Source organism: Mycosarcoma maydis, chromosome 1 (genome assembly GCF_000328475.2).
Source record: "Mycosarcoma maydis chromosome 1, whole genome shotgun sequence".
Classification (NCBI taxonomy): Eukaryota; Fungi; Basidiomycota; class Ustilaginomycetes; order Ustilaginales; genus Mycosarcoma; species Mycosarcoma maydis.
The window spans coordinates 1,865,303-1,893,267 of NC_026478.1; the positions used below are offsets into that span (position 1 = coordinate 1,865,303).

Genomic DNA, 27,965 nt, shown 5'->3' on the forward strand with positions numbered 1-27,965 from the left:
ACATGACATACCAACACATGCCCAGTGTCTCATTATGAATTTGGTTGGGTGGTCCGATGACGTGCGGATGTCTACGAGCGGAGAGGCGCTAAGCTTGCCAGCTTTTTGGCAGACACAGGCGAAAAGAGAGATAGCGTTCTGTCGATTTCAAGCTCCTTCTGCGTAGAACGAAGAACATCAAGAACAATGTGCCGAGCTCTGAACCGATGTTTTCCACTTCGTCCAAGCGAGCTATGGTTCGTCCAAGCGAGCTATGGTTCGTCCAAGCGAGCTAACCGTCACTCACTCACCTCAACCAAATACAATTTGCACGAGTATATTTTCGAGAGGATTGTCCACTTTGCTGTCGCTTTCACTTGTCTTGAGAACATGGTAGAAGTTACCGTAGAGAGACGACACTATGCTACACCAAGGCCAATGTTAGCTAAGTTATGGGCACTGCTTGAAGGACAATTTCGGGATCGCGGAGCGTCTCTTGAATTCCGACAATCACGAATCTGCTTGCTTCATTTCGAATTTGTCAAACAGGGCCAAAGATTGTGGGAATCACATGTGTGTTTTGCAGATGGATGTTGACCTCGAGATTTCATGTCCAACCAGCAGCGGTAAGTGAGTGACGAATTGGTCAAACTTGTCAGACGCCGCTCCTTCGGAAGCGCTCGATGCGCATGGGAACCTGCATTCCCTGATTGCGGCGATTCCGTTCGTCTCTAAGCGACCGTCGGAGCTGCGGAGCCTTGGTTTCGTGCTTGTCTCAGACTCTCAAGAGTGGGTTGACGCCACATTGTGTGTGTTTATACCACTCGCGACCTGCGGTTGGGTGCTCATAAGACGACGCCATCCAGTTTACTGTACCTCCGCACCATCCGTTGCAACTTTCCGTCACTGTCCCGCCGCCCACATGCACACTGAGCTCATTAGAATACTTCCTTTGACGATCTCTTCATTCTCCGGCATCAGGGTTTCGGCTGCGGACTTCAGGCGACTCGTGACTGTCAGCATGTTTCCACCTTCAACTGTCTGCAGCTTGTTTGCCCGGAACTCTAACCCACTGAGTGTTTGTAGGGCAACCTTTTATCCGCGTGTGCCAGCTGGTGGCAACTGCTCTGTGTCGACGGTAGACATTTCATCTGGATCTTGGCGGCTAGGACCTGAAGACATGTCCCTGTTCTGAGACGGCTTTGGTACTTATTGGCCCTCCTCGCTGAGGTCTCGAAAGCTTCACGTCCTCGTCGTCCCTCACCTATCCTGCGTCTCTACCTTCACTCCTTTGAGACGGCCATAGAGAGATCGCTTTTTTTCCGACATGCTGCGTTTGCTACTTCTCGCCACTCTAGCTGGCAGCGCTCTTGCTGGCGACTTCACCGTCAAGATCCTGCCCAGACAGGCAAGCTCTGTAGGCTCGTATCCCCCGCCGCTTGCCATCCCTACCGCAGATCAAACACCAAAAGAATGGCTAGACGCCCTTGATGCTGCTATCGCTGCCGGCAAGATCCCCAACATCGCTCCCGCCCTCAATCAAGGCGGCAGCCCTGTCTATCAGAACAATGAGGGCAACGATCCCAACACTTGCTCATGGACCGCCACCAAATGCGTCTCCAAGACCGACATTGTCAATGCTCCTCCCAGCCACATGACCATCGGCTTTGACGATGGCCCCACTGAAAACAGCGGCGACCTGTACGATTTTCTCAGCCAGCACAACCAGTCTGCGACCCACTTCATGATCGGATCCAACGTGCTGATCAACTCCCAACAGTTTGACCAGGCGGTCAAGCAGGGAAATCAGCACTTCGCTGTTCACACATGGTCGCATCAGCTCTGTTCCACGCTGACCAACCAGCAGCTCGTTGCTGAGCTGGGATGGACCATGCAGATCATTGCCGATAAGAGCGGCGGTTATATCCCCAGATTCTGGAGACCTCCTCAGGGCGATGTGGACAATCGTGTGCGTGCCATCGCCGAAGAGATCTTTGGCCTCACCAATGTGCTCTGGAATCATGATACTAATGACTGGTGTCTCAACGACCAGGGAGGATCTGCTTGCCCCGGTGAGGTCCCGGGACAGGACTACGCTTCTGTCGCCGCCGCCGCCGCCGCTGGTATTCATGGTCCAAAGGAAAATGGTTTGATCATGTTGGAGCACGAATTGACCCACGCCTCGATCAGCGTTTTCAAGAACTATTATCCGAGTCTCGGTGGTCTTGGCTGGATTGTAGACAACGTAGCTGATGTGTTCGAAATGCCTTGGTACAAGAATGCCTGGGATGATTCAACTCCTCTTCAGAACGGAACTGTTTTGCAGACATTCCAATTAGGCGCAAACCCGAACGACGAAAACAGTAGCTCAAGCTCAGCAGCCCCTTCGAGTACAAGTGCTACTACCACTTCTTCTACCGACACGTCCACGGCTACGTCCACGCCCACCCACAGCGGATCGAGGTCGGATGCGTCGTCTCGAACGTCGCCCACAGCCGCGGTCAAACAGGGCATCGCCACCAGCGGCGCGTCCTCTTTTGTTCCTGCTACCTTCGGCCTGGCTTCCTTCGCAGCTGCGGTTGCGTTTGTGGCAACTCTGCTTTGAACTTAGCATTGCCAACTGCATTCCCTTCGACTTCTTACTTGCCTGCTCTGCCGGGACTTTAATATCATAACGGACAATTTTGTAGAGCTCATTCAGCATCTAGTATACCCCAGCTGTGTGCAATTGTGAATGCTTGTAGCATGACATCCCAAAAGCAATCAGCCTGACAAGTCAATCGACTACCATGGATGAGCCAGATACTGTAGAGTACAATACCTGTCACATGGACAACTTCACCACCTGCCACACACTCCACGCCACACGCTGCACGCCGTGCCAGTCACAGAGTCGTGAGTTGCCACAGCCGTAATCGAATGTTGTGAGATCTCCTGTTGTTCACAGCAGCATAATGAGGCGTGGAGCACGCCACAGATAAGGTCACGTGATTTGTTTTATCCGTGTTTCAGAAGATGGGTAACCAGATCTCCCGATGTGCTCTCATGTCAACTTTTCCGTTTTCGCGTCCGATATGCTGGGCAGGAGTCGCGAGTGTTGCATTCATTCCTTTTGGAAGATGAACCACCTACGTTTGCCGCCATATCATAACCTGACTCTCTAGCAACATATTCCGTTGATCTGATTGTTTCAGCTACGGCAACGCGAAAAGTTTGTCGTTCAACGCCATCGCTCTAGGGTCCTCACACTTTGATAAAGTGACCGCCTCAGTGCGCGCGATCCAAGCTTATAATTTCCTAACACCATGCCACTGCCATACACGCCCTACAAGCTAGCGTCAGCATCACTGGCCCCATCTGCATCTTTCGCCGGCAGCCACAATCGGGACGAGGATGCTATAGCTGTGCCTACTCCACAACATACGGGTCTGGAAGACGAGCCCGAGCCGATCAATGTCGCTCATCACCATGCCGTAGATGCTCGCCTATACTTTCCTTCGTACTCCAGCACTGACCTCGACGGTGGTTTCGCCTTGGCGCGCGTTGTCGCAGGAGGCCGTGAACTGCAATTGCTTTGGTCGAACCTCAAAGAATCAACATCTGCAGCAGGGCCGTCCTCGAAGGTGCTCACAAAGCAGCATTCTTTTTCAGCCTCGCTTAGCCCAAAGCTCGCCTCTGAACCAGCGCGGACGTTCCTCTTCCCGGCCCCTCTACTTCCTGGCTTAGGCATGTTCGTCGACCCGTCTTCTAATCGCCTCTATGTGATCGCAGCTACCACGACAGGCTTTCTATATCGACTCGAATTCTCTGCCCCCCATCTCTTCCATCAAGCAAAACTGGCTTCTAATTGGTCGTCCGAATACCGCATTCAGCACATTGCCTCTTCCGAGTCCGTCATTACTGCGTCGCTGCGTGGAGCGGCGAACGCTGCTCAGCTTTATGTGGTTGATTCTGGTCTTGCTCTCGTAACCTGCGCCGATGGCACCATCATCAAGCTTAGCCGCTCCGCCTCTGGCTCAAAGGACAACAACGATGGTGCTTGGAAGGAGACAGTGCTGCGGCCGACTTCGTTTCTCTCTGGCGTCTCTCGTTTCTTCGGCAGATCCAACGCTATCTCAGAGTCTGAGTCCTCTCCAAGCTTTGCGCTATCCCTCGATGTCTACCCAGGTGAGGTGGGCAACACGATGGCATTTGCAGCTAGCCGTGACCGCAAGCTTCGAGTGTGGAACCTCTTGACCGATTCGTGCATCCGCACCATCGACCTTCCACTGCAGATGGACTCACCAGTATCCAACGAAACCCGATTGGTAATAGCAACCGACGAAAGCAGCTCGGCCACTGAGGGATCTGATACACTGGCCTATTTTAGCTCGGTGTCTCGTCCGTTTGTCAAGGTGTTCGCACCCAGTCGCGACGACAGAGATGGACACGCTCTCTATGTCCTTGTTTACGTGCCGGCTTCCCCACCCTCCGGCAACTTTTTCTCATTGTACGGTGTTGAACTTGAAGACTCGAAGGGATCCTCTGGAGGACTTGGCGAAGTCACTCTTCTGTGGCAGAAACGCTGCGATGCCGAGACTCGCGGCCGCAACGTCGAGTTGCGCGATGTTGTCTTTACTCCGCAAGGCGAGCATGGAGACGGATGGGTCATGTGGGCGCTTTGGGATGGTGGCGTCGGTCCAGTTCTCAAATACGCAAAAGTCGGCGTCGAGGCTGCTAATGCTGATGAAAGCAGCATCAGTATCCGATCGATGGCTGAAGACTTGTCTAAGGACGACTGGCGTACTGTCTCCTCGGAACGCATTTACAGGCCGCTACATGGTGAAGACTTTGAGGCGACACTCGAAGCGACAAAAGAAGTGGTTGACGCCGCCGACATTTTTCTCGATCGCGTTCTCGAGCCCGGTCGCTTCTCTGAGGCTACCCTACGTCTCGCTCTTTCGACCTACAAGGAAGTTCCAATGTCATCGAATCATCCACCCTCGACCTTGTTCGCAAGCCTCCGCGACGAGGTCGCATCTGTAGTTGCCAGCAATTGTCAGCTCGAAAACGATCCGCGCACTGGTGGACCAATGTACGAGAAGCTGTACGCTTCGCGCGTGCGCGAATGGATGCGCTTTGTCGGACTTGCAGAGCAGATTGAGACGGCTGCGCGCTGGCCAATTGGCTTGTCACTCCCAGCGTCCAGCTTCGATGGCTCGAGGGTATCTAGCGAAGCGAATGTGCCTCTGGTGATTAGCCGAGACACGATCGCGCTTCCAGTCAATGAGGACGAGGCAAGCGTCATCGAGCGTTTGCAGCGAAACCTCTTTGCTACTGTGAACAGATCGCGCTCAGACAATGTTCTGGCCACCAACTCGGCCAGCGAGGAGCGCGCGCTCCTCATTCATGCAGCAAATTCACAACCGACTCACATTCTACCCACGCTTGGTCAAACGTCCGCCACTGTCGCCGAGGTCCTGACGTTGGTCGAATCTGCCTCCGACCTCGCCGCCTGCTTCACTGCTCCTGAATTGGAAGCATTTGCTGCTGGCCTTCAGAACCTGCTATCGGAGCCACTCACCATCTCCGTCAAGGAAGCCCTCGCCGACGTGTGGATCAACAATTTCGCCGCACTCGGCGGCGAAGAGGCGAGCGAGATCGTCGCACGCACCGCATATGACCTCGGTGCCAGCCTTGACAGTACCTTGACAGATATGGCCGTCTTACTCAGCGAGACCACCAGCACTGTTGATGGCCTTGCTGCTGCAGCATCTTCTATTTCCTCGACCGACCTTGGCTCTGCTATGACGGCAGACGCGCTCAACCAGACTCTTGCTTCGCGCCATCGCCTCGCTGTGCTCTTCATGCTGCTGCTCACTGCCCTGGCTGCGCAAGACAAGATGGCGGACCTGGTGGAGAACGAGAGCAGGCAAATCGGTGCGGCACTCAGCATCTTCCAGTCTTTGGGCTCTAGCTTGCAGCTGGCGCGCACCGATGCTGCCGTCCAGATAGCTTGGAGCGGAGGTGATGTGGCGGAAAGCGATTCGATTGTTGCAAAGCTCAACCAGATGTCGGTCGCTGGACGCAAGAGTCGTGAGCCACATCATTTCGCCGCACCAACGCTGCTGCATCATTGCGTGCGCGATGGACTGCTGACGGGCGGTGCAAATCCGTCTTATGGCGGTTCCTCATTGAGCCTGTCTGTCAAGTCGACCGTACTTAAAAGCCTTTGGTCGCTCGGCCTCACGGATGTACGCGAATGTCTGACTGCTGAAGCGAAGCCTCTGCTTCCCTACCTCAATGATCGGCACACCTCAGTCGCGTTTGCTGTGTTGGTTCAAGGCTATCCGTTGGCAGCCGAGACTCTTCTTGCGAACTTCCCAGAGTCGCCAGCCGGAGAATATGTGCGTGCTCGTGCCCTCGTCCAACTACAGAGGCTTGATGACGCCGGCTCATCCTTCGAAAAGGTGGTTAGCGCACTTGAACTTGCGAGCAGTTCCAAAAGTCGCGCCGTGAGTGGGCTTTTCGAGCTGCTTCCTTCCTCCGTTGCCCTTGCAGAAGGAGAACAGCGCGTTGCGGCCTACTATCGCCACGTGGCACTCTTCTTCGAGCCGCTTGAGGCAATTGAGCACGTCATTCGATTCTGCCAGGCAAGTATTGATGCTGTCGGCACGTACGCCAACGAACGACCGGCCAAAATAGCCTTGGGCGACGCAGAAGCAGAGATATTCAGCACGGCCGGGCCCAAGGAAGTGTGGTTCAAGATGTTCCGCTGCCAGCTGGCGCTCGACGATTTTGAGGCTGCGTATGCTACGGTCATGGCAACACCGTACGAAGGCGTGCGCAAGGACTGCCTCCGGAACCTGGTCAGTGTGATGTGCGAGGAAGGCCACATCCAGCCTTTGCTGCACTTCACCTTCCCTGGTTTGCAAAGCGAGGTGGAGAGGACGCTGTCGTTCAAAGCACGCAACTCGGACCCTCTGTCAGTGCCTAATTTCTACTCAGTGCTTTACTCATACCATCTCTTCCGTGGAGATCTCAAGTCAGCCGGAGCTGTCATGTATCAGCATGCCGAGCGGCTGAACGAGCTGCATCGACCCGGAGCATCTGGCAGTGACGACCCACTGGAGCGCTTCATGGTTGTAGCGGTTGAGCAGGCACAGAGTTATCTGGCCTCGATCAACGCGCTGACTATGCTCAAGCACGAGAATGCATGGTTTGCGCATGCTGCTGATCCCGAAGGACCGCAGACAGCTAACGGCAGTGAGTCGCTGTTTGAGCCGTCGTCATCCATTCGAGCTGGTGCTGTAGCGGGGAAGCAGACGAGCAGTCTTACACGATACATTCCAGCCTCTGCCTACAGCCATCAAGTGCGTGAGATCCGTGTCGTCTCGGTGGACGATGTGCGTCGAGAATACACGCTGGCTTTGGCGCGACTCGAGCTGGTCAAACGATACCCAGACCTCGCCTACTCTACTACGGTGCTTCGACCTTCGGATGCCGTCCTGCTGTTCGTGAACAGCGACTCGTTCGATTCGGCATTCGACATGGCTTGGAGTTTGGGTGTCGATATGACGCCGATTTTTTCGGCTCTCACCGTCAAGGCGGTTGCGCTGTCGCGAGCAAAGCTTGAGCGCGATGCGTTGAAGCGCAAGAGCAGCACGAACTCAAATGACGATGAGCAGGACATTCATCCCGAAATCGCCCAACTCATGGAAGCAGACGAAGACCTTTCAGAACCGGAAGCCGTTTTCCTGACTCTCTCGGAGAAATCAGCGAGCTGGCAAGGTTCGGCATCGGAACGTGCCTGGCGGTACCTGCGCTACCACCTCGAGATGTATGATTCGGCGGAAGATGGCAGGTACTACCGAGTAGTTCTGTCTCGGGTGTCGTTGCTGGATCATGCAGTGACACCAAACTGGTTGACCGAGTGGTTTACACGTACGCACAACAGCGACGTGCTGCTGCGCATCTGGATTGATCGCCAGCTGATTATCGAAGCAAGCGAATTCGCGATCAAGTGGTTGCAGGACGCTACTGCCTCAGCTCCTCGTTTGACGCGCGCCAACGAGCAGTACATTTCAAATCACATCATCGATCGACTGCTGGTGAATTTGGATGGAGAGCAAGGAACCATCGTACCGTCGAAACAAGCTGAGGCGTCTAAGGTCAAGACTGAGCTGCAACAGGCGAGAAAGAAGTACATGGATGCGCTCGCGTCTAGATCAAGGACACTGAAGAGGCAGGCGGAACAGGATGCTTTTAGGCAGGAGAAGCGTCGCGAACAGCAAAGTGGTGATGCGTTGGTTCGGTCCGCTGATGGCTTACACGCCTTTTGAAGACACACCATCGACGCTCTGTTCGTCAAGCTAGCCCATGCGTATGAAAAAAGTGCAACTTGGTTCCTACAAGCCTCATCAATGCGTGTGTGCAGAAAGAGATTGTCAAAGACGTGCAAACTAGAAACACAGCAGCTCCAGGCACAAGTGGGAAATGGGGCGTGTGGCTCGGGGTGTGGGACGTGGCACCAAACAGAGAGTGTAAGATCGCCGAAATTCTTGCAGACATCGTACGAGATATGCTCGAACGCCGTACAACCGTCGGCCGTAAAATGCGAAGTCGTGTGCCTATCCGGAGACGGTCTGGGTGTGGGGGGCCGAGGAAGGCTCGTTGAAGAGCAGGTGGGCAATTACGGAAAAGACGGAATCACTCGATACACCCGCCGAAATTGCCATGCAGCTGACTGATGCAACGGAGGCTGTTTTGTCTGCACACGCTCGCTAAGCCGTCCTGAGGCTGAACTTTTGGTGCTACGCGTCGTGAGTTGGTAATCAGGACACTGACCAGCCAGTCACAATCACGAATCACCAAATGGGAATCACAAATCGTGATATTGGAGAAAACTAATACCAAGTTAACTTAGTTAAAATATACGTCTCCGTCAAATCCGTGCTTGCATATCCTAAGTTATGGCGGGCATGGACAATTCACGATTCGGCCAAATTGCTGCTTTTTGGTGTGGAGAAAGTGGTGAGTATGCGTTGCACAAGGCAGTCGTGAGTGTTGCTCGAACCGCCCGAAGCAAGGTCATTGTGCCAGGTCCCGCCGAAAGCGTTGGCCAAAGTTGCTTGCCGTGAACTCCAGACAAACGTCAAAGCCAACACCTGACAACGCTCCAATACTCATGGCTGATCCTTCACGCTTGTCCGGCTGGACAAGGTATAAGTTCAGACGTTTCTCTTTGCTCGTGCACCATTGCGTTCAGCAATTCTTCTCCTACACCAAATCAGCATCCAACTTTGTAGGCAAAGGCCCCTCTTTCTCCTGGAAGCACCTCATCACTTTTCCGGATAGCCCTTCTACGTCGAATCCCTTGTTCCATCCGCTTGTCGCTTGCAAGGCTCCGATATCGTTTGCTCTGGATCTGATTCACGTCAACAACACCTCAACACAATTCTGTCATGCCAACACAACAATTCTCAGCGCCAGGACAGGCGGTTGAAGAGGCCAAGGCTGGTGGTCACCATGCCCACGGCACCCACAACTACCCGGACCCTCTGACACACATCGATCGCACCTCGTGGGACGTCACCATCATCGGTGCTGGCCCGGCTGGTTTGATGCTGGCTACCTCTCTCGCTCGCTTTGGCGGCTTTGATGTGCTTGTTCTCGACGAGCGTTCCGAGCCCACCACTGCGGGTCGTGCTGATGGCATTCAGCCACGTACCATCGAGGTGCTGCGCAACATGGAGCCCCTTGGATCCGAGTTCTTTGAGCGCAGCGCTCCGTCGTACGAGCGAACGTTTTGGGATCCTCGTTCCGATGGCCAACGCGGCATCGAGCGTACCCGTCGTGTGCAGTCTTTCCCCACCGACATGGAGATCCAGGACAATTGCACACTTGGTCTGCAGCAGGGTCTCATCGAAGGCGGCTTTCTCCGAGACATGGAGCGCCACGGACAGCGTGTCACTCGTCCTTGGGCTTACCAGAACTTTGAAATGACTGACGACCCAACTTACCCCGTCACAGTCACGTTGGAAAAGATGAAACCCGTCATGGAGTCGACCAACGAGGGGGGCGCGCCCATCAGCATCATCAAGCCCACTGGCGAAACCAAGACGATTCGCACCAAGTACCTGGTCGGGTGCGACGGTGGTAGATCGCGACTGCGAAAGACGCTCGAGGAACGTCACGAATTTACTTTCAACGGTGACTGGGTCGACACGCTCTGGGCTGCGCTCGACTGCGTTGTCGAGACCAATTTCCCCGATGTGCGCAAGATTGCCGCTATTCACTCAAAGAACCACGGCGCGCTCTACATTTTCCCGCGAGAGAACAACGAAAAGGGACAGCCGATCATTCGATGCTACACTCAGGTCAATCGCCTTGGCGGCGAAAAGAGCAAGGAGTCGGCACTCGATGCACGAGACAAGGTGACCGCTGAAATGGTCATGACGGCGATCAAGGAGATTGCCTACCCGTACAAGTTCGACTTCAAGGTTGTCGAATGGTTCACATGCTACCCGATTGGTCAGCGTTTGATTTCAAGATACTCGCTTCCTGCAGGCAAGACTGCCGACGGCGCTTCGTTTCCTGGTCACCGTGTGCTTCTTGCCGGTGATGCATGCCACACGCACTCACCCAAGGCCGGTCAGGGTATGAACACTGCCATCATTGACTCGCAGGCGTTAGCTTGGAGGATCAATTTGGTGGAGAAGGGACTGGCGGATCCCGAGATTCTTTTGGCGACCTACCACGCTGAGCGACATGCTACGGGCAAGCAGCTGATCGACTTTGATTCAGAGTACTCGGCATTGTTCTCGGGCGAAGTGCCCAAGAGTACGCCTGAGGTAGCAACGATGACGGATGCGGAGAAGCGCGAGCACTTTATCAACATTCAGCGCCGAAACGCGGCTTTCACGACGGGTGCTGGTGTATTGTACGCCGATAATGTGCTCAACTACCGCGACCCGTCAAAGTTGGGTGTAGCCAAGATCACGGACAAGCTCGAGCCTGGTCGTAGATTGCAGCCTGCATGGGCTACGCGATGGTCGAATTCGCAGCCAGTGCGCATGATCCACGAGATCCAGTTTACCGCCCCTGGCGGGTTTCGATTGTACGTGTGCGGTGGCGACCCGAACAAGAACATGCGTCACCTGGAGGCGTTTGCCAATCACCTTGCTTCGCCCCATTCGTTTGTCAACCGCTTCCGCGCCAACCAGCGTGCGATGCTGTTGCAGAACAAGGCATATCACCAACTCCCCACCTCGCTCAATACTGGTTTGACCGAAGGGTTCGCCTCAGAGGCCAACCCGTTCTTCCACATGCTCCTCATTGTGCGTTCGCAACGTTTCAACGTTGAGCTGGAGCACTTCCAGCACCTGGGTGCGCTCAAGAGCATGCTCTACTGCGACGACATCGAAGCCGGACATGGTGCATTCAAGGTCACGCTTGACGACCAGTTTGTTGGTGGTCTGCACGATAAGTGGGGTCTGCCAAATGGTGGGATTGTCGTAGTAAGGCCAGACGGCTACGTCGGAATGGTCGCGCCGATTGACCAAGGTCAGACGGGCTTTGAAAGCATCGAAAAATACTTTGATGGCTTCTTGAAGAGTTCCGCTGTTTCAGTCCAGAGGACCAGGCTGTAAAGGCAAGCACACAGCACTCACACTAGCTCTCACCACTGACTGCAATATGCAAACACGAAATGTGGAAATTCACTCTCTCTGTCAACACACGAGTCACGAGTCGTGGTTGTCACTAGTCGTGAGTCACGAGTCGTTCAGTCACTAGTCGTTCGTATCACGAGTCACGAGTCATGAGCGTCACTGTGACCATCCACGATCGTGGGTGTACGGCCTGCCGGTCGACTGAAAGACGCGCGGCGTCGCGGCTGTGAAGCGTGCGGGGGACGCGCGTAGCGAGCACAGCGAGCACAGCATTCATAGCGAGCACAGCATTCATAGCATTCATAGCGTGCACAGCGTGCACAGCGTGCACAGCGAGCACAGCGAGCACAGCATTCATAGCGTGCACAGCGTGAGTAGCCTGCATAGTGTGCGTAGCGTGCAACGCTCATAGCACTCATAGCGTGCACAGCGGGCCGAAAACACACGCTGCGGGAAGCGCTAGGCAAGCGGTAAGCGTACAATTACAGAGACACGATGCGACAAGGACGAGCGGGATGGTGCGATCAGAGCATGCTAGCGATGCTCATTGTCGAGCGTGCAGTGGCAGTGGTATTGGCGTCGGCGTCGGCATCCGAGTCTGGCGCCGTGGCAGACACGCGTCTAGTTGACTGTGCGTTGGGGAGCGTGTGTGTAGATCTTACCCCGACTGTTGATGTTGATGCCGAGGCAGTGTCGTGCTTGTCTACTGAAGAGCGGTCGGCGTCAGTGTTGGCGTCACGACTGGCATGTGGCGTGGCACGCAACGGTGGTGCCGATGGGTTGACAGCGTCCGTACCACTTGGCGGCGCCTTGGCCCAGGAAAAGTCGCCGAATGTTGTGCGAAATTGAGGATTAGGTTGGCTCAATCGCTTGACCGGCAACTCCTTGGCTTGCTTGGCAAGAGCCTCCAATCCGGAACATGACCGCTGACGGTGCTCGATCAACTCGGCAAAGTTGGAAAGCACATTGGCGAGACCGCTCGAGGAAGCGCGATGTGTCGACGAAAACGATCCGCTCGATCCGCTATTCGACATTCTCGCCGATGGCGCTACCGGAGAATCACAGAAGGGCGAGTGTCTTCTCGACATGATCCGCGACTCGGGCGCCGAATGCTGTTGCGGCGATATTGGCGCTGTGCCTTCCCTGTTGTGCGTCGGGCTTGAGTTCAAGTTCGAGTTCGAGTTCGGGTCCGCCGGAAGCGGGCTCAGACTCGGATTTGGGTTGAACAGTGGATCGATGCGTATAGAGCTTCGTCGACGTTCCAATTCGAGCGCTTTTTGAGCCCATTCTTTCTCGAAACGGTAGAAACGGCTGTAGGTCTGGGCAGCCTCTTTAGCCTCGTTGAACAGCGCCTGGCTCGTAGGCGGAGACGCGCGCAGCGGCTCAGAGATCAATTTGCTGGAACTGCTTGGCTCGACTGAATCGGTGCTGTAGTTGAGAGTAATGGAAGGCGTGCGAGGTGGCGATGCCACCAGAGGCTTTGGACGAGAGAATTCCGCTTGATCATTTGTTGCTCTCGCTGACGGGCCTGCGACAGCCTGTGTGGCGGATTGATGGTCAGAGATCTGAGAAGCTGTGAGCGGTGCAGCAGAGAGCGGGCTCCTTGGCGTCGTGGGTGTCTGAGGTATCGCCAATGTCGATGGGGCGTACGGCTTGGTGGGTGAAGCAGGAGCAGGTGTACCAGCAGATGGAGTCGAAGCGGCAGATGATTGAGGTGTGAGGCCAAGATGGTTGGCCAAGACTGTAGCAATGGCAACGTTCTGCTGTGCCGCCTCGACATGACGCGACATGTCGTGGCTCATGCTGGTGACACTGGCTTTGCGTGCCTGTTCGATGAGCGAGCCGAGTTGCTCGACACGCTGACGCTTCTGCTCTGGATCGGAGAAATTCGACATGCGGCGCTGCCCCGCCTGGCTCTGCAGAACAGCAGCTGCGGCAGCTGTTGCAAGGTTGATGATGCTGGCTCGACGCACAGGGTCCGTCGGTAGATGGATTTCGTGGGCCGAAGCGACTTTGTACGCAGTCGAGGAGTCGGAGTCTGCTTCAAACTTACGCTTGAGAGCCGGCGAATCGTTGAGAGCGGGTGAATGCGAACTTCTTGGTGATGACATTCTTGCTTGTTCTTGCGAGACGTGCGAGAGGTTGGTGAGGAGCTGGTTGATGGCGAGCTTGGTGTGAGAGCCGCCTGCGTGCGAATCAGACCCAACAGAGGTGTTGGCAAGCGACGTCTGAATGGAAAGATCGACACGCGAGCCCCGACGTGACGAAGGTGCACTTGCCACGGGAAGGTCGACCCAGGATGATCGACGTGAAACAGCTGGCGAAGATGGCGTCGGGGAAGGTCTGCGCGTAGCGACGAACATGACGGATTGGACACAAGAACAGACGTGGTGCTGATTTGTGTTCAATGTTGAGAACGAGAACCGAGACGGCCAACTGCTGGCCACAGCTAGGATGAATCTATCAACAAGGGCGATTCGTGTTTAACGGAAGTGTGAATCTATCACCAGGACGATCGTGTAGGAGACGGAACAAGCCTCGAGCAGAAGAAACAAAGAGCCGCAAATCAGAGGTGTACTTGACAAGGTCGGATCAGAGGATAAGAGCGCGTGCCGATGAACATGGATGTGGACGTTGAGCGTAGACGGACGGAGGCAGTGCAGCGGTGTCAGGTCGGGAGAGCAGAACCAATCTTCAGTGATAAGCGCTAGGCGACTCGGATATGGTCGGTTGAAGCCGAATGTATTGTGCCCACTGTGAGGTCGATGGTGCGCGAAGAGAATGAAGCGAGCGGCGGGGGTGGATAACGATGTCGAATCAGAGCAGAAAGTCAGATCGGTGCTAGGTTCGAGATAAGAAAAGGCGAATCGATTTGTTGCGAGTGGAAGAAGTGAGAAAGAGGAACGGAACGAGATGAAGAAGAAGGAGGGTCGTAAACAAGTCGTCGTTGGAGTCGAGAGAGGATGAGGCGAGTGAGGGTGACGGTGGTATCTACTAGGATCAAGAGGGTCCAAACGACAATGAGGAGGGGTCACGAAAGCGTCGAGTCGAGCGGATCTCAGGAGGAACGCTGCAGTGAATGCGAAAAGAATCACGAGAGAGCCTCTCTCAAGAGAGTGGGTGCAAGGGGAGAAACAGCCGAAGTAAAAGAAAAAAAAGTAAAGAAAAGGATGGGGAGCAAGCGGTATCTGAACAACCAATCCAGGTTTGGAGCGAAAGAACCGAACGGCAAAAAGCACGACGACAAGGGCAACGGGTAGATTCTTGTAGATGCAATGCAGTTGTGAGGTGTGAGCGAGCCGACTCGCACAGCCAAGCAAGCAAAGCCAAGCAAGCAAGTAAGTAAGGTAAGCAAGTAAGCAAACGTTCAAAAGAAGTCGCACAGTCAAGAGTGCTAATTTATGGCTAAACGCCAACACGATTCCAGAACGCAATCTATAAAATGGTCTTGAATCAAAAATACAAGATGCAAACAAATTTGAAATTTCTCCAGACCAAAAAAAAAAGAAAAAGAAAAAAACGAAAGTCTACACTGTGTTGTGTGTATATTGTACATCACTGAGGGAAGCGACAGATTTGCTACGTTATTCCTTAGAGCAAGGCATCTCACGTCCGTCCTGTCCACACGTTAAGGCAGAGAGGAACTGGAAGAGGAACTGGAACTGGAACTGGAACTGAAACTGAAACTGGAACTGCAGACACTGATTGACTGTGAAAAGCTTGGTCGGATCTCTTCAACCAAAAGCAGTGACGATGATGGCACGAGGGTCTAGGTCGGGTCGCACAAAGGTGAGATGCGCTAAATCGCTCCACAGGCGTGCGCGAGACACAAAGGAAGGCTGAAGAGACGCAAGAGGCATGCTAGATCGGGATCATATCTGACTTGGAATTCGGCAGCCTAGCAGCTTTGCTCGAAAGACTAGCCAAAAGCTTCTGACTTGTGCGCAGGAGCCGCTGCCCTGTTCGTGTTCGGAATGGCCAAGAGTCGTGAGTCTTGAGCACAGCGCCAATCTCACTCGACCCACTTTCAGTACCACGCGCCAACCAAAATGCATTCAGTCGTGACTAAGTAGTTAACAAGGTGTCCTTTATTCACGATTATGTACTGTATTCGGTATTAGTTTTGAAATCACAGAGGTAGGTGGAAGGCAGGAGGGTCACAGTGTGGAATAGGATAGCGAACAAAGTGTCTGTCTCAGATCTACGACAGGCAATTTCGGCTCAAGGGCCTCGACCAAAGATTTGAAAATTGAGACGTGAATGATTTTTGAATTATAATAAAGAAACAATAAGAGCTGCAGTACACTGTAAGTTAGTCACGAGTGTCGGGAATGGAATCTCCGTTGAAGAGCGAGTGCCTGAGCTGACCGCTCCGTCGGAATTGCACACTATCTGCTTGTGCACTCTACGACGGATTCTGGTAGGAAAGGAACCAACGTTACATCGGAAAATGGGCGCCCAATCTTGAGTCGTGAATATTAGGGAATATCGCCATTCTGCGCGTTGCGAATAGCCTCGATCGGTTTTCAGCTCTAAGCTCGAGACCTGTGTGGGATCTCAAATCCTCTCGCTTGCCGAAGACGCCACGCGGCAAGTAGCCTACGATTGTCGTGTCTCTGCGGATCATTCGATCCCAGATCGAGACGTCTGGATTCGCGAATGTTTCGCTTGCGTGCTTTCTCAGGCCATCCCATCCATTCACGCATCACGATTTCTCGTTCGTCTAGTCCCCTTCAAAGGCATGCAATCGCCGCCACATCGTCCACAGCCTGCCAAGTTGATCAACACTGATCCTCTCGCTCTGATAATCGACTCTCGAATCGCATGTGCCCTCTGCCGACTGTGGGTCACAATTGCCACGTTGCAACCAGTTTGGCTTCAGCCTCATCGTTCCTACCTCCCCTCGCTGCATTGACGCGCCTAGTGTCGAGCTGAAACGAATGCATGCGAATGCGCAGCTGAGTGGAACAAGGTCGTCTGCATCACCTTTCAAATGGCGAGACATGTATTCAGCTGCCGTTATGAATGCGAGGTTGCTGTCCGAACAGCCATCGCTCTTGCCACTGTCCTTTCAAGACACGGCTATGTCGATCAAAAGTTGTGATTTTATTTTATTTTGTTTTGTTTTTCTCTCGCTGCATCCTGCCACATTCGTGATTTACGATTTACGATTTACGATTTACGATATACGATTTACGATTTTCAGCCAACATCTGGTTCAATGGCGCAAGGCGGGGCTGGGCTTAACTAGACACGACAGTCGAATCACAATCAAGAATTACGAATGGCTCGCAAATATGCGAGCAACCTCGCTTGGAAGAATGGAAGAATTACCGAAGAATTACGCTTTGGATGTTGATTTTTTCCTTGCTCAACCTGAACGAGCATGGTGCTCTCGCTTTCTCGCTCACCGCAAGCGCAACTGATCTTGTGTCTGGTGATCCACGAAAGTGTGACAGGCAAACTCAGTACCAAAATGGGATATGAAGACAGGAAGGAATCGGGCTTAGAAAAAATTGGCTGCAGAGACATTGTTTAGTGGCAGGAGAAACCAGCATGGCAGTTCAACCAAAGTTGCGTGCTTGCATAGCCGTTGCTGTACGCTGCCTCTCCCAGCTGATCATGCCGATACGCATCTAGGTCCTCTGGCGTCAGAGAGGAAAATCCATGGCCAAACACGAGGGACCAAGAATATCAACGATCTGCTTGTCTACTCGCTACGGGTCTTGGCCACAGTCTCCTCACAAGATGCGGCTGCTGAGCTGTGAGAAAGCACAAATCACCACGACATCTCTCGAGGCAACAAGTGAGCGAACCGCGCGGCAATCACGAATGGCCTGACTTTGAAAATGGGTCACGCGAACAAATCGAGAATTTTACCACCGGTTGAGCGAGATAACCTTCTGGGGCTGGTAAAGTCTACCATTCTGTGCCAGGCTTTTTAAGGCTCCGCGCAACATCGCGCTCTCTTCCTCCCGACCATCGACAGCACAATCTCTACACTCCAAGCGGTCCAGAGCCTGACCACAACAGTCTTTGCAGATGTCAATTGCAACTCCAATTTATCTTGTTTCCATTAAAACACCGTTCGAGAAGATGCGATCGTGCAGCTAAGTTGGGCTAACGTTGAGTAAAGTTGCTCGAGACGCGCTGCTGACACCGTCGGCTACAGCGCCGATATAGGCTTTGTCTGCGCAATCCACGAATGCATACACGATGAGGCTCTGACCACCAGCAGGTGTGAATGTAGTGTGCGCAGACATGAACATCTCAAGCTCAACCCTTCCAACTTACACCCTACGATCCGCCCCATCCAGTACACCTGATCCGCTCTTGAGCACGAATTGGTTCTCCCAATTCCGATGTCTACAACGTGGCAACACGAGCAACAAAATTCGGCCTCGTCTGGATGGATCGGCTCGGCACTCGCAATGCGGGGTTTGGATCTTACGAGGCTATTCAAGATGGTGCAAAACCCGAGACGGTAATAGGAGTACGTCCTTCCTTACACACCGCGAATGAGTAAGCAAATACAGTTGCAATCTTGACCTTGATCAAGTCGTCTGGAGCCCGTAGAGAATCTACTCAACCCGCAGCGCAGTCGCCAATACTCACTTAATATGCTTGGTGATGATTTCGTTTCACATCGGCACCTTGCGATCAAGTGCGACGGAGTGTGGATCGGACCCTCAATCGGCACCATTATTGTTGCTCGACGTGTCTGGTACCGCTCAGAAACATCTGCTATCCCCTCCCTTGTTGGTCACTGGCGCTGCGTTTGGTCCCTTTGTTACCCTCCAACGACGTTTCCGCCTCCTAGAAGCGACCTTTTCGAAGCAACCTGCCTGACTAGGCGGGCCGACTCGATCAACCATGTTGCAGTCTCCAAATCATGATTCGCCGTGTTCCTATCTGAGCTTAGACTGTTCCCCCCTTACAGCGTCGTACAGAGTCTACTCCGAATGCATCTGATGAATGAATCCAGGCAACATTCACCGAGGGTGAGAGAAGGCCGTGTTTTCCTGTCCTCTGCCTTGCGGGAGTCCACAGCGACACGGAGTTTCAATGGTTTGCCGAAACCGCCCGCCCCTTTGTCCTCGCTCCACTTGGTGCTTTGTTGCCTTTTGAAGTTGGCAACTTTTATAATCAATGCCGGGCATAACACCATCGCTGCGTCATTGGTTTTGCCCATTGTATGCTTCGGGTCTTGGATGCAAAGCAACTACTGGATGCCTCGATGAGATGTGCACGGATCGTTCCGTCTCAGCAAGGATGAAAATGTAACAAGCTTATCTTTTTTTTGGATTTATGGTCTCATCACGCATCGCGCATGATTCACGATTCACGATTGGTGATTCGTGATTCGTGATTGTGCAGCATGGCCGTGTGCCGTGTGCCATGTGCAATCGTGAATGTGGAATGGCGCTCACCTCTCCGACCCAGCTTATCCCACCTGCTGCATCACCGTCATGTCCGTCTTTTCCGCACTCGCGCCTGCACTCGCTTTTCTGCGATCTAGGCTCGAGCATGCTGACCTTGACCAGCGATGGAACGCAATAAGTCCCGAAGGCATATCTGTTGAGAATTGTCGAATGTTCCAATTTCAGACCAAGTCGGGTGAGGTCGAAGGCACAACCTGATGGAACAGGCCGCTGACGGTCCTAGTCATGTTCGCTGCTTTCCAATTGTCGCTTGGAATGATGTTGTCATGGTCGAGGCTTGATTCACATTAAGGTAGTCCAGCACATTCGTGATTTGTCCTTTCAGCGCACTCAGGTATAATCCTTGATATAGAAACCAGCGCTAATCTTAGTCTGTGAAAATAGTGGGTAGCGAGGAAGAGGGGCTGAAGAGGGCCGTGCATCGGCCCGAAGCCTCCGAAATAAGGGTCTCGACCCATACTCACGACTTGGCCGGCGATCAGACACTCAGCCGCATCCACTCTTGCCTTCCGCGTGTCCATCCCCAGCTTCTCCCATAGTCTATCATGACTTAGGCTATGACTACAAGTGGTGATTGTGTAACCCATTCAAATGTGGCGTATTTCCGCGACTACAGGCCTCCAACATTCCGAGCTCAGCTCCATGTCGCGATTCGTGCTTCCGTGATTCGGTGCCTGTGCAGCATTTCACACGCCATGTTTCTTCAACATGGTCCCGTCAGGCACATTCGTGCACCGTCGGGATAGCTCCACACGCTGACGACATGTCGGGTCTCGACCGCACACGACCCACCTCGCGCGTTACTTGCATGTACCACATTCGTGATTCACGATTGGTAAATCACAAATACAATCACAAATACCTTGCTCGCAAACTTGGACGTTGAAAATTGCGATCGACCCTCACGAAGCTTTTGCGAGTAATTTACGATTGCATGTGGGGTGCATCAATCGTGAATGCTAGACGGTCCAGCGTTGTTTCAGCCGTACACTGAACGCAGAACCGGACCACCTCGGCGTCCCTGAGCCCCTGATTTGGATGTCCCCAGAATACCAGCGTTGACGCCATCCTCCTTGCCAGCGGCCTGGACCACCTCGAACTTGTCCGACAGCTGCAGACGATATGAACCGAATCGCGTGCACAGAGCGTACAGTTACAAACAACCAGGAGACAGGGCAAAAAATCGATCCCAGAGAAATAGCCAGCCATTCATGCAAAGAAGGACAGGAAGGATCATTTGGTCAATCTCGGCTCAACCGTCCAAGGTTCCGTGAACGTGACCGCAAGCTACGCGTTTACACGCTCCAGTCGAATCGGAACCGTCGTCATGCCAGTGACGGCCATGCTTGCTGGAGCACAGACTTACCTCGTTCATCGTATGGAGACTCTCGGTCAATACGGAGAGATAGTTAGTGAGAAGCACATCGTTGTGTTCCTGGATCCCATAGAGCAACAGCGAGCGAGAGTCAGCAACACGAAATGTGATCGAGACTGAGTCGACATGGTGGCTCGATCGTCTGTACATCGACAAACCAAGGTCCAAGAGCATTACACTCACGCGTAGCAGTTCCTCTTGTAGCTCCGGCAAAACCGTCTGTGGCAAGTTGGCTACCACCGTCTGGATCTGCCGCAAAGCTTGATGGTCCCAACCCGCCTGGCCATCTTTGACAGCTTCAAGGTACGTGAGAACTTGACGGATGCGGTCGTTGAGTTTGGTGATTGCACTGTGTTGCGCTTGCATTCCCGCCAGCATACTGTCATGATCACCACCCGATTCGGCACCAGCCTTGCTCGCATAGTCTACAGCGATGCGTTCCGCTTCGCCCGTCTCGATCTTGTACCCTGCAGGTACGAAGAAGTTGGTCGTCTCTCCCTGCACCAGTTCCACCACGGACTCATACACTCGAATCGGTAGCTCTCCGTTCGCTTCTGCATTCTCGAAAGAGGCCACGGTTTGATGGAGCTGAACAAGAAGTGGCGTCTCATTGTAGGCCAGCAGCTGCTTGTGAACCTCGAGGTCTTGCGGCGTGGGCACCTCACCCACCGTATACCATCCTAGAAGGTCGAGCGTCGGAAACACCTGTTTGTATTGTGCTTGACGTGATCTGAGGAATGCATGATTGATGATGGGTGCCAATGATGTCGATGAAGCAGCATCCAGCCTGATCTCGAATGAGTTTTGGATGTCAATGTCGCGTCCCTGCTGTGTACCCAAAAGCACACCATAGACTGTCAGCTGTGCATCCTCGCTTTGCAGTCTCGTCCGAACGAGATGTTCAGAAATGTTGAGGATCGGAAGCGGATGCAGGCGGATGTTGCTACTGATTCCTGACGAGGAATGATTGTCGAGGACGACCGTAGAAAGCTTGGATGTTCTCAACGCTGACAACGAGTCTGATGGTCCACCAGCTTGCGACGCCATCCTTCAGCTTCGTTTTAGAGAAGAGATTCGGTCGACGTCCAGCCTGGATCGGCTTTGATTCAAGGTTAGGAGGATGACGATGACCAAGATCATCTTGGTCAAGCTCGAGATGGCTCGAGCACGCATGCCCACCAAGAACGAGAGGTGAGTGTCCTTCTGCAAGGCCCATTTTCGCTGCTGCGCGATTCCTCCACTTGGGTCAGCTGCACGTGATGTAACACTCGTGACTGTGACTCACGACTGTTGAACACGAGGAAATTCAGGACGAGCCGTGGAGCCAGGCGCGTCTCAAGGTTCGAGACTGATATACACTTCAAGTGTGTAAGTCTGTCTGTCACTTGTCCACCCTCCCTCATCTTAGCCGCCCTGCGATCTCTTTGCAGACATCACAAAACAGCTTGACTACAGCAGCCGCACTCATAAGGACGATTTCTGCACAACAATGAAACTTCCATCGCGCTCGCTTGTCAAGAAGCTTATCCGAGCTCACCTTCCGCCCAACACGAGGCTCTCAAAGACAGCCGACCTTTACGTGATGCTTGCTTTCCTTATCTATCTCCAAAGGCTAGCCAACGAGTCGAGGCTGGCACAGCAGATCGACCTGTCCAACGGATTAAAAGTCTCGAGGGCCATTACGAGACGTCATGTCAATGGCGCTCGCAGACGTGTTCGTGGCTGAATGACGGATCCATGCCGCGCTTCCTTGACGCGCGTCCATCGCGTTCTTTCTATCGAGCACACTAACACAGCTGCATGATGGTTCAAACGGTGTCCGACGACGACGTGGTATCGCTACGTGACTCCAGAACCGTATCACGATCACAAACGACATCCTGCCCAGGCTCCAGGACAAGCTATTGCTTCGGACCTCAACAGCCGCAGTTTCAGCAGGAAACATAGCTATCCGTTCGATCCCACCACCTCACTCGGCAATCTTCGCCGTCAGCTTTCCCGCCGGCTCTCACGGATGCTGTGGAACCCATCGACCCGCCGACGCGCGCCCGAATCCAACTGCCCAGCGGTACCCTGCTCGTACTATCCGAATATCATAGCAGTGTCTTTTTGCAACACAACATCGCTGCAATCGTGAATGACGCTCCATGTACTTCACAATCAGTGAGTCTTCACACGCCTGCGCTCCAGACCAGGTCTGCCATGCACCCAATGTGCATCCAAGACCAAGCTGCTCTTTCACCGATAGTGAGATTCACTCATCTTGCCCTGTGCGACATGGACAGTCAGTCATGTTTCGTAGATACTTTTCATTATCATACGACCGTTAATTAAACAAAAGTACAAAGCATTTGTGAGTACACTGCAAGTCTCGTCTGCCCACCCTTTTCACATCAGCTTGCTGCGTGGAGGAGAATAGTACCTCATGTACGGCTGAGGATTACCGAGACGTGCTAATTCGGCCTGAATCTCGTCCTCCATCGTGTTGTTGCCGCTGGGGAGCGAGCCGAGCGAGGGAGGCGCACGCGCCGAGTCTGTGCTGTAGACCGATGAGAGAGTGGATCCGGTGGATTTATCGGTGGCGTTCGACACGCTGCGCATGCCGTTTCCAGCAGTAGAGTATCGCGAGCTTGGCTTGAGGCCCAGGCGCGGCAGACGAGACGAGATACTACGATGCGCCGGAGCATCAGCGATTCCACCCGCCGAGCGACTGGTGGGGATCCTGCTTGGTGTGGCAGATGGCCGTGGCAGTTGAGATGCCGTGTTGTTCTTGGTCACAGTCACCTGCGAGCTGGAGCGAGGCATGGAACCAGACAGGTCGCGTTGAGAAGTCACGCTGTCCTGGATCAGAGACGGGTCCGAACTGTGCTGATCTTCATCATCTTCGTCACGCTCAGAGCTGCGGTCAAGGTGACCGCTTTGGGCTACCTGCGAATCCATAGTCTCCATCGGTACCACAGTACTAGACACTTGTTGATACGGAGGAATAATTTCGTCGTCGATCTCTGGCAAGTGTTCATCGGCGAGGTTCCACATCTCCTCCTCTTCCGTAGGCAGACTGAGACCGAACAGAGTAGGCGATGCTGGGCGCGCCTTTGCCACCTTCCCCGAAGCCTGGTGAGGGTGTCGAAGCAGGCTGCTGCGGCGCGGAGTAGGGAGCGGTGACGCCTCACCGGATCGTTTCGAGCCACCGTCTTCTCGGAAAAGGCCTCCAGGTCCGTTCAGCAACGAAACGGGTCGAGCACGTGGCAGCTCACTTCGGCTCATCGGCAGCGTCGATCGTTCCGAGCCCGGCAGCCCAGAGACAAATGCTTCCGAGCGCGTGCTTCTGTGTGTCGGTTTGGGCTGCGCCGAGGTCGATGTCGAGGAGAAGGGTTCAGAAGAGAGAATGGCTTGGTTGCTTCTGCCACGCGGAGAAAGCGGAAGAGCCCCGATGCCGGTTCCGGTTCCGGTTCCGGATTGAAGACCAGGCGGCAATTCGACATCCATGATAGATCCTTCGCCGTCCTCTGAGCCTAAAGTCTGATCGGCACTCGAGTTGAGCTGGAAATCAAGGTGGCGAAGCTCCACCAACTCGTCCTCCAGATCCTGAATCTGACCGATCAACGTCACTTCTCGAGAGTCGCGACGTTCAAGTTCGCGTTCCAGCTCTAGAACGCGCGTCACCTCTGCGTGCAGATCCGATGTGAGGCTCTCGTGTCTGGCGTGCAGTTCGGCGTTCTCGGCTCGCACCCTCTCGAGCGTATCCAGCAAACTTTCCTTTTCGAGCTCATGACGACGTACCATGTTGGCAAGCGAGTGCTGCGAGATGGAAGTGGCAAACGACCTAGGGGTGCCTTGCGTCTTAGCTGTAGCTGACGGTGACGTGTGTCCGCCCCCAGAGCTGGCCCGGCCTACGGTGGTGTTGTCCGTGCTAAAACGCTTGCGGAAACCATCCGAATCGATGACGGACGATGCTCCATGGTCGCGACTCAACGCCTGGGAATAGCGACTAGAGATCGACCTGGCATCGGAAGGTGGGCGTCTGCGGAACGCCCCGACGTCTACTTGATCGCTTTTCGAGACATCCTGCACTGATGAGACGGTAGAAATGCTGGCTTGACGCAACATATGCGGATGGATGTCCAATGGCATGCCCATCAAACCAGACAAGGACGTGGATGTGCGATTCTCTGCACTCATCGGCGCGCGCGTCTGAATGCGAGATGGCTGACTGGACCTGACACCTTCCAGACCAGCTCGGTTTGCCTGTGTGCTTTGGCTGAGGGGTTCATCTGTTTTGGTCGAAGCCTTCGCCAGGGGAGAAACGGAAAGCGACCCACTCCCTCCACCTTGACTAAGCTTGATCGGTCGGCGAGGTGGCTCAAAGCCAAGGCGACCCTCTTCACCGCGAAGCTGAGGTGAGGGAGTAACACCAACGGCCGATGACTGAACCAAGGCCAGCATGCGCCCGTAAGCCTCTTCGATATCACGCATACCCTCCTGTCGCTTCTTGGCAGCTCGCGCGGGTGTGGCCTCGGATAGCATCGATATTTCACCAGCGAGAGTTCGTTCACCGGCTGGCTCAGCAACGTCAGACATGAAGCTCTCCATTCCGAGCGTGTCGACGGATCGACTCGTCAAAGCAGAGCGAGGTCCGTCTGTGTCGTTGAGCTGAGAAGAGCTGATGGCTCTACGTACGCTACGCACAGCATCTGCAAGCGCCTCGTGCGACTCGGGTGCAAGCGTGATGCGGCGTCTTTCGTCGCCTGTCATGATGAAGGAGGAATTGTCTTCAGCCCACGCTCCAGGAAGCGTGAGCTCATCCGCACTTTTCTGGGCCACTTGCAGCGTCGATTGGGCAAATGCTTCTCGAGAGGCCATGCTGCTTGACGAAGGGTTGGCATGGATCGCATAAGAGGCATATGACATTCTCTGTCGAAGCGAAGTGAGGTCGAAACTGCCTTCTTGTCTGTTGTCCTGCAAAGCAGCCTCGACAGCTGCCAAATGGCTTTCGATCTCTGAAACTTTGACTTCCGGCAATACAACCTCGCGGTCCTCCGAATTGTCGCCTGGGAGTTGTTCCTCAAGATCGTCCTCCTCGGGACCGGCAAGGGCCGTCGAGAAGCGAGAAAGTTGCGGACCAGTTGATTGCGCTCTATCTTGGCTCTTGCTTGACCTATCATGGGCGAAAGGCGTGGATCCGAGACTGCCAAAGGTTTCGCGTCTGTACTGAAGGTGGGTGTTGCTACTCGCGAAGTTTTGGGACTGTGACGTTGGAGGCTCAGCCTCGGCGAGCGAGTTGCGATTCGACTGGTCGGCCGTTTCAACGAGCGCAGTATGAGAGGCAGTAGACACGTGCGTGTTGTGACGGAGAGCGTGAAGTGATGCCTCATCGTTCTGGTCCACGGACTCGCGGTGCTGCCCGTCATTTGTGATTGTTGACCGAGGAGGCAAATGCTCATCGGCGGTGGCGAAGCGAGTATGATCAGACTCAACATGCAGGACCTCGTTACTAGGGGAAGCAGCAGTATCGAGACAAGGCGACGATCCCGCGGCGCCAGAGACGCTGTGAGTGCTGAGACGTCTTTCTATACTGCTGATGAGGTCGGAGAGCGGCGAGTCCTGGCTTGGACCCTGATCAAAGTGTCGGGCCAAAGGCGTATCTAGCGTACGGAGACTTACTCTCGATGCCCTGGAGGCGTTCATCATCCGGCGGGTTGATGCGGATTTGGGTGAATCGAGACTACTGACAGCCGTCTTGAAGGAACTGGTAGTGGTAGCAGTATCGAAACGGTTGGGCGGAAGCTTGTGATCGGGTGGCGTGTCATCGGAACTGTCGGCGTCGTCAATGTGGGTAGAATGCAAGGAGTGGTCTGCATCGGCGGGCTCGAGTCCTTGCCAGATGCGAGGGATACCAGGTCTAGGACGCGAGGTCGCCAGACCAACACTGGAATGGCTACCAGACGGCAAAACGGAAGGACTGTCATTTAATGGCTCGAAAGCGAGGCCAGCAACATCCGAACGTTGCTTTCTCGTAGCAGAGAGCTCATTGAGGCTCAACGAGTCCTGGAAGTTGAAATTGTTGCGCGTAGATGGAGCCATGCCAGTACCGAGGGCGGTGTGTGTCTGATCAGTCCCTGGTGAGTGATTTTGGCTCTCGTCGTCGTGGACATCCAGATCTTGAACCTGCTCCTTGACAGGATGATCGAGCTCCTCATTGAGGTCTTGGTTGTCCGGTAGCGTCTGTTGCGGTAGAGCTTGAACCATGGCAAAGTCTCTGCTTTGTACCTCATCCTCATCCTCAGTGGAGTGTTTGAAGGCGGCAAAATCGGGATCACGCGCCAGGAAGGTAGAGTCAGAGCTGGGTGGCAAGCCATTCCCGGACAGCGGCGGCGTGTCATCGTCAAGAGACATCGGAGCAAGGTGGCCACCAACGGACTCTTCGCGTCTTGAGCGGAATAGGCCGTATGTTTTACTGGGGTCACGAGCCAGGAAAGGCGCGAAAATGGAAGACGACTTGGTCGCTTTGGAGGAGCCGCGGTCCTTTGACTTGCTGCGACGGCGTGTGTGTCTGGTGGCGTCGGTACTTGCCTCAGCGTCAAGCTCGGATGAAAGCGGGATCGGCGCCTTGTGAGAGTTGGGCGTCGACTGCGACTTCTTGCCCTTTAAGCTGGCTCGGCGAATAAATCGACGGATCATCGAGTCACCGGCCTTGTGCTGCACCGACTGACCTTGAAGCGCATCCGAACGCTCCCTCGCGGTGAACTGGGCGCTGGATCGTGCAGGAAAGCTGAAAGGCTTGGCTGAGGTACGACTGCGAACAACTTCGCTCTCTGCGCGTTGACCATCAGTGCGTCGCGCCGTAGGGCGATGGTCAGCCAAAGCTTGTGGTAAAGGCATTGGTGCGGGCGCCGAGATAGCGCGAGAGGTGTTGGAGGGAGAGATGGTTGGGCGAGAGTCGGTCCTCTGACGAACAGTCGCATACACGGACTCGAAGCTCGAATTCTTATCGGCATTGACCGGGAAGTCGCGCAACGAGGGCGTAGTGATGGATGGTGCGCGAAGCTTCATGATGGGGGAGCCGTCGGAACTGGCATTGGATTCGCTGAAGGGTCGCAATGCAGCTGCTTCTGCTTGTTCCAGATGTGACTGCTCGATCGAAGCGTCGGAGAGTGGGGCGGCGACCAAGGATGGACTTTTTTGATGAGGTGATGGTAAGGGGTCCAGATTCGCGGACGCAGGTTCGGGCGACGGAGGGCCATAACGGCTGAGGGAGTTAGCCAGTTGTTCGCCAACCTTTCGATGAAGGGTCGCAGTAGGACCTTTTGCACTGACTGAGCTTTCCTGATAGCTGCGCATGCTGGGCTGATCGGACCAGGATCGGCTCATGCCGGCCGAGCCTGGATCGGCCGTCACAGTGAACCTGCGAAGGGAGCCGATGTCGGTTGAAAGCTCTGTGCCAGGCGTATGGGCCGGCTCTGATTCGCTGTCAGGCATGATGAAGGGGAAGCCAGAGGTGCGTACTTGGGCGTACCC

General features: G+C 54.3%; 7 protein-coding genes across 7 annotated transcripts; 4 read left to right on the plus strand and 3 right to left on the minus strand.

Annotated features, from left to right (window-relative positions):
• Window positions 1-1,306: 1,306 nt before the first annotated feature.
• UMAG_00638 (uncharacterized protein) lies at window positions 1,307-2,584 on the plus strand (the record flags this gene model as incomplete). Its single annotated transcript, XM_011388150.1, has 1 exon — window positions 1,307-2,584. The coding sequence occupies one exon, from the start codon at window positions 1,307-1,309 to the stop codon at window positions 2,582-2,584; it is 1,278 nt and encodes a 425-aa protein (XP_011386452.1).
• Window positions 2,585-3,284: 700 nt separating this feature from the next.
• On the plus strand, window positions 3,285-8,300 carry UMAG_00639 (uncharacterized protein; the record flags this gene model as incomplete). Its single annotated transcript, XM_011388151.1, has 1 exon — window positions 3,285-8,300. One exon carries the CDS (start codon window positions 3,285-3,287, stop codon window positions 8,298-8,300), a length of 5,016 nt encoding a protein of 1,671 aa, XP_011386453.1.
• A 1,122-nt stretch (window positions 8,301-9,422) lies between these two features.
• Window positions 9,423-11,609, plus strand: UMAG_11449 (uncharacterized protein; the record flags this gene model as incomplete). The annotated part of the gene is made up of 1 exon (XM_011388473.1): window positions 9,423-11,609. The coding sequence occupies one exon, from the start codon at window positions 9,423-9,425 to the stop codon at window positions 11,607-11,609; it is 2,187 nt and encodes a 728-aa protein (XP_011386775.1).
• Window positions 11,610-12,154: 545 nt separating this feature from the next.
• Window positions 12,155-13,993, minus strand: UMAG_11450 (Hgl1p, required for dimorphism and teliospore formation; the record flags this gene model as incomplete). Its single annotated transcript, XM_011388474.1, has 1 exon — window positions 12,155-13,993. The coding sequence occupies one exon, from the start codon at window positions 13,991-13,993 to the stop codon at window positions 12,155-12,157; it is 1,839 nt and encodes a 612-aa protein (XP_011386776.1).
• Window positions 13,994-20,051: 6,058 nt separating this feature from the next.
• UMAG_11451 (uncharacterized protein) lies at window positions 20,052-21,494 on the minus strand (the record flags this gene model as incomplete). Its single annotated transcript, XM_011388475.1, has 3 exons — window positions 20,052-20,183; window positions 20,439-20,507; window positions 20,631-21,494. The coding sequence occupies 3 exons, from the start codon at window positions 21,492-21,494 to the stop codon at window positions 20,052-20,054; spliced, it is 1,065 nt and encodes a 354-aa protein (XP_011386777.1).
• Window positions 21,495-21,936: 442 nt separating this feature from the next.
• Window positions 21,937-22,173, plus strand: UMAG_11452 (uncharacterized protein; the record flags this gene model as incomplete). Its single annotated transcript, XM_011388476.1, has 1 exon — window positions 21,937-22,173. One exon carries the CDS (start codon window positions 21,937-21,939, stop codon window positions 22,171-22,173), a length of 237 nt encoding a protein of 78 aa, XP_011386778.1.
• Window positions 22,174-22,835: 662 nt separating this feature from the next.
• On the minus strand, window positions 22,836-27,926 carry UMAG_00644 (uncharacterized protein; the record flags this gene model as incomplete). The annotated part of the gene is made up of 1 exon (XM_011388152.1): window positions 22,836-27,926. The coding sequence occupies one exon, from the start codon at window positions 27,924-27,926 to the stop codon at window positions 22,836-22,838; it is 5,091 nt and encodes a 1,696-aa protein (XP_011386454.1).
• Between the last annotated feature and the right edge of the window lie 39 nt (window positions 27,927-27,965).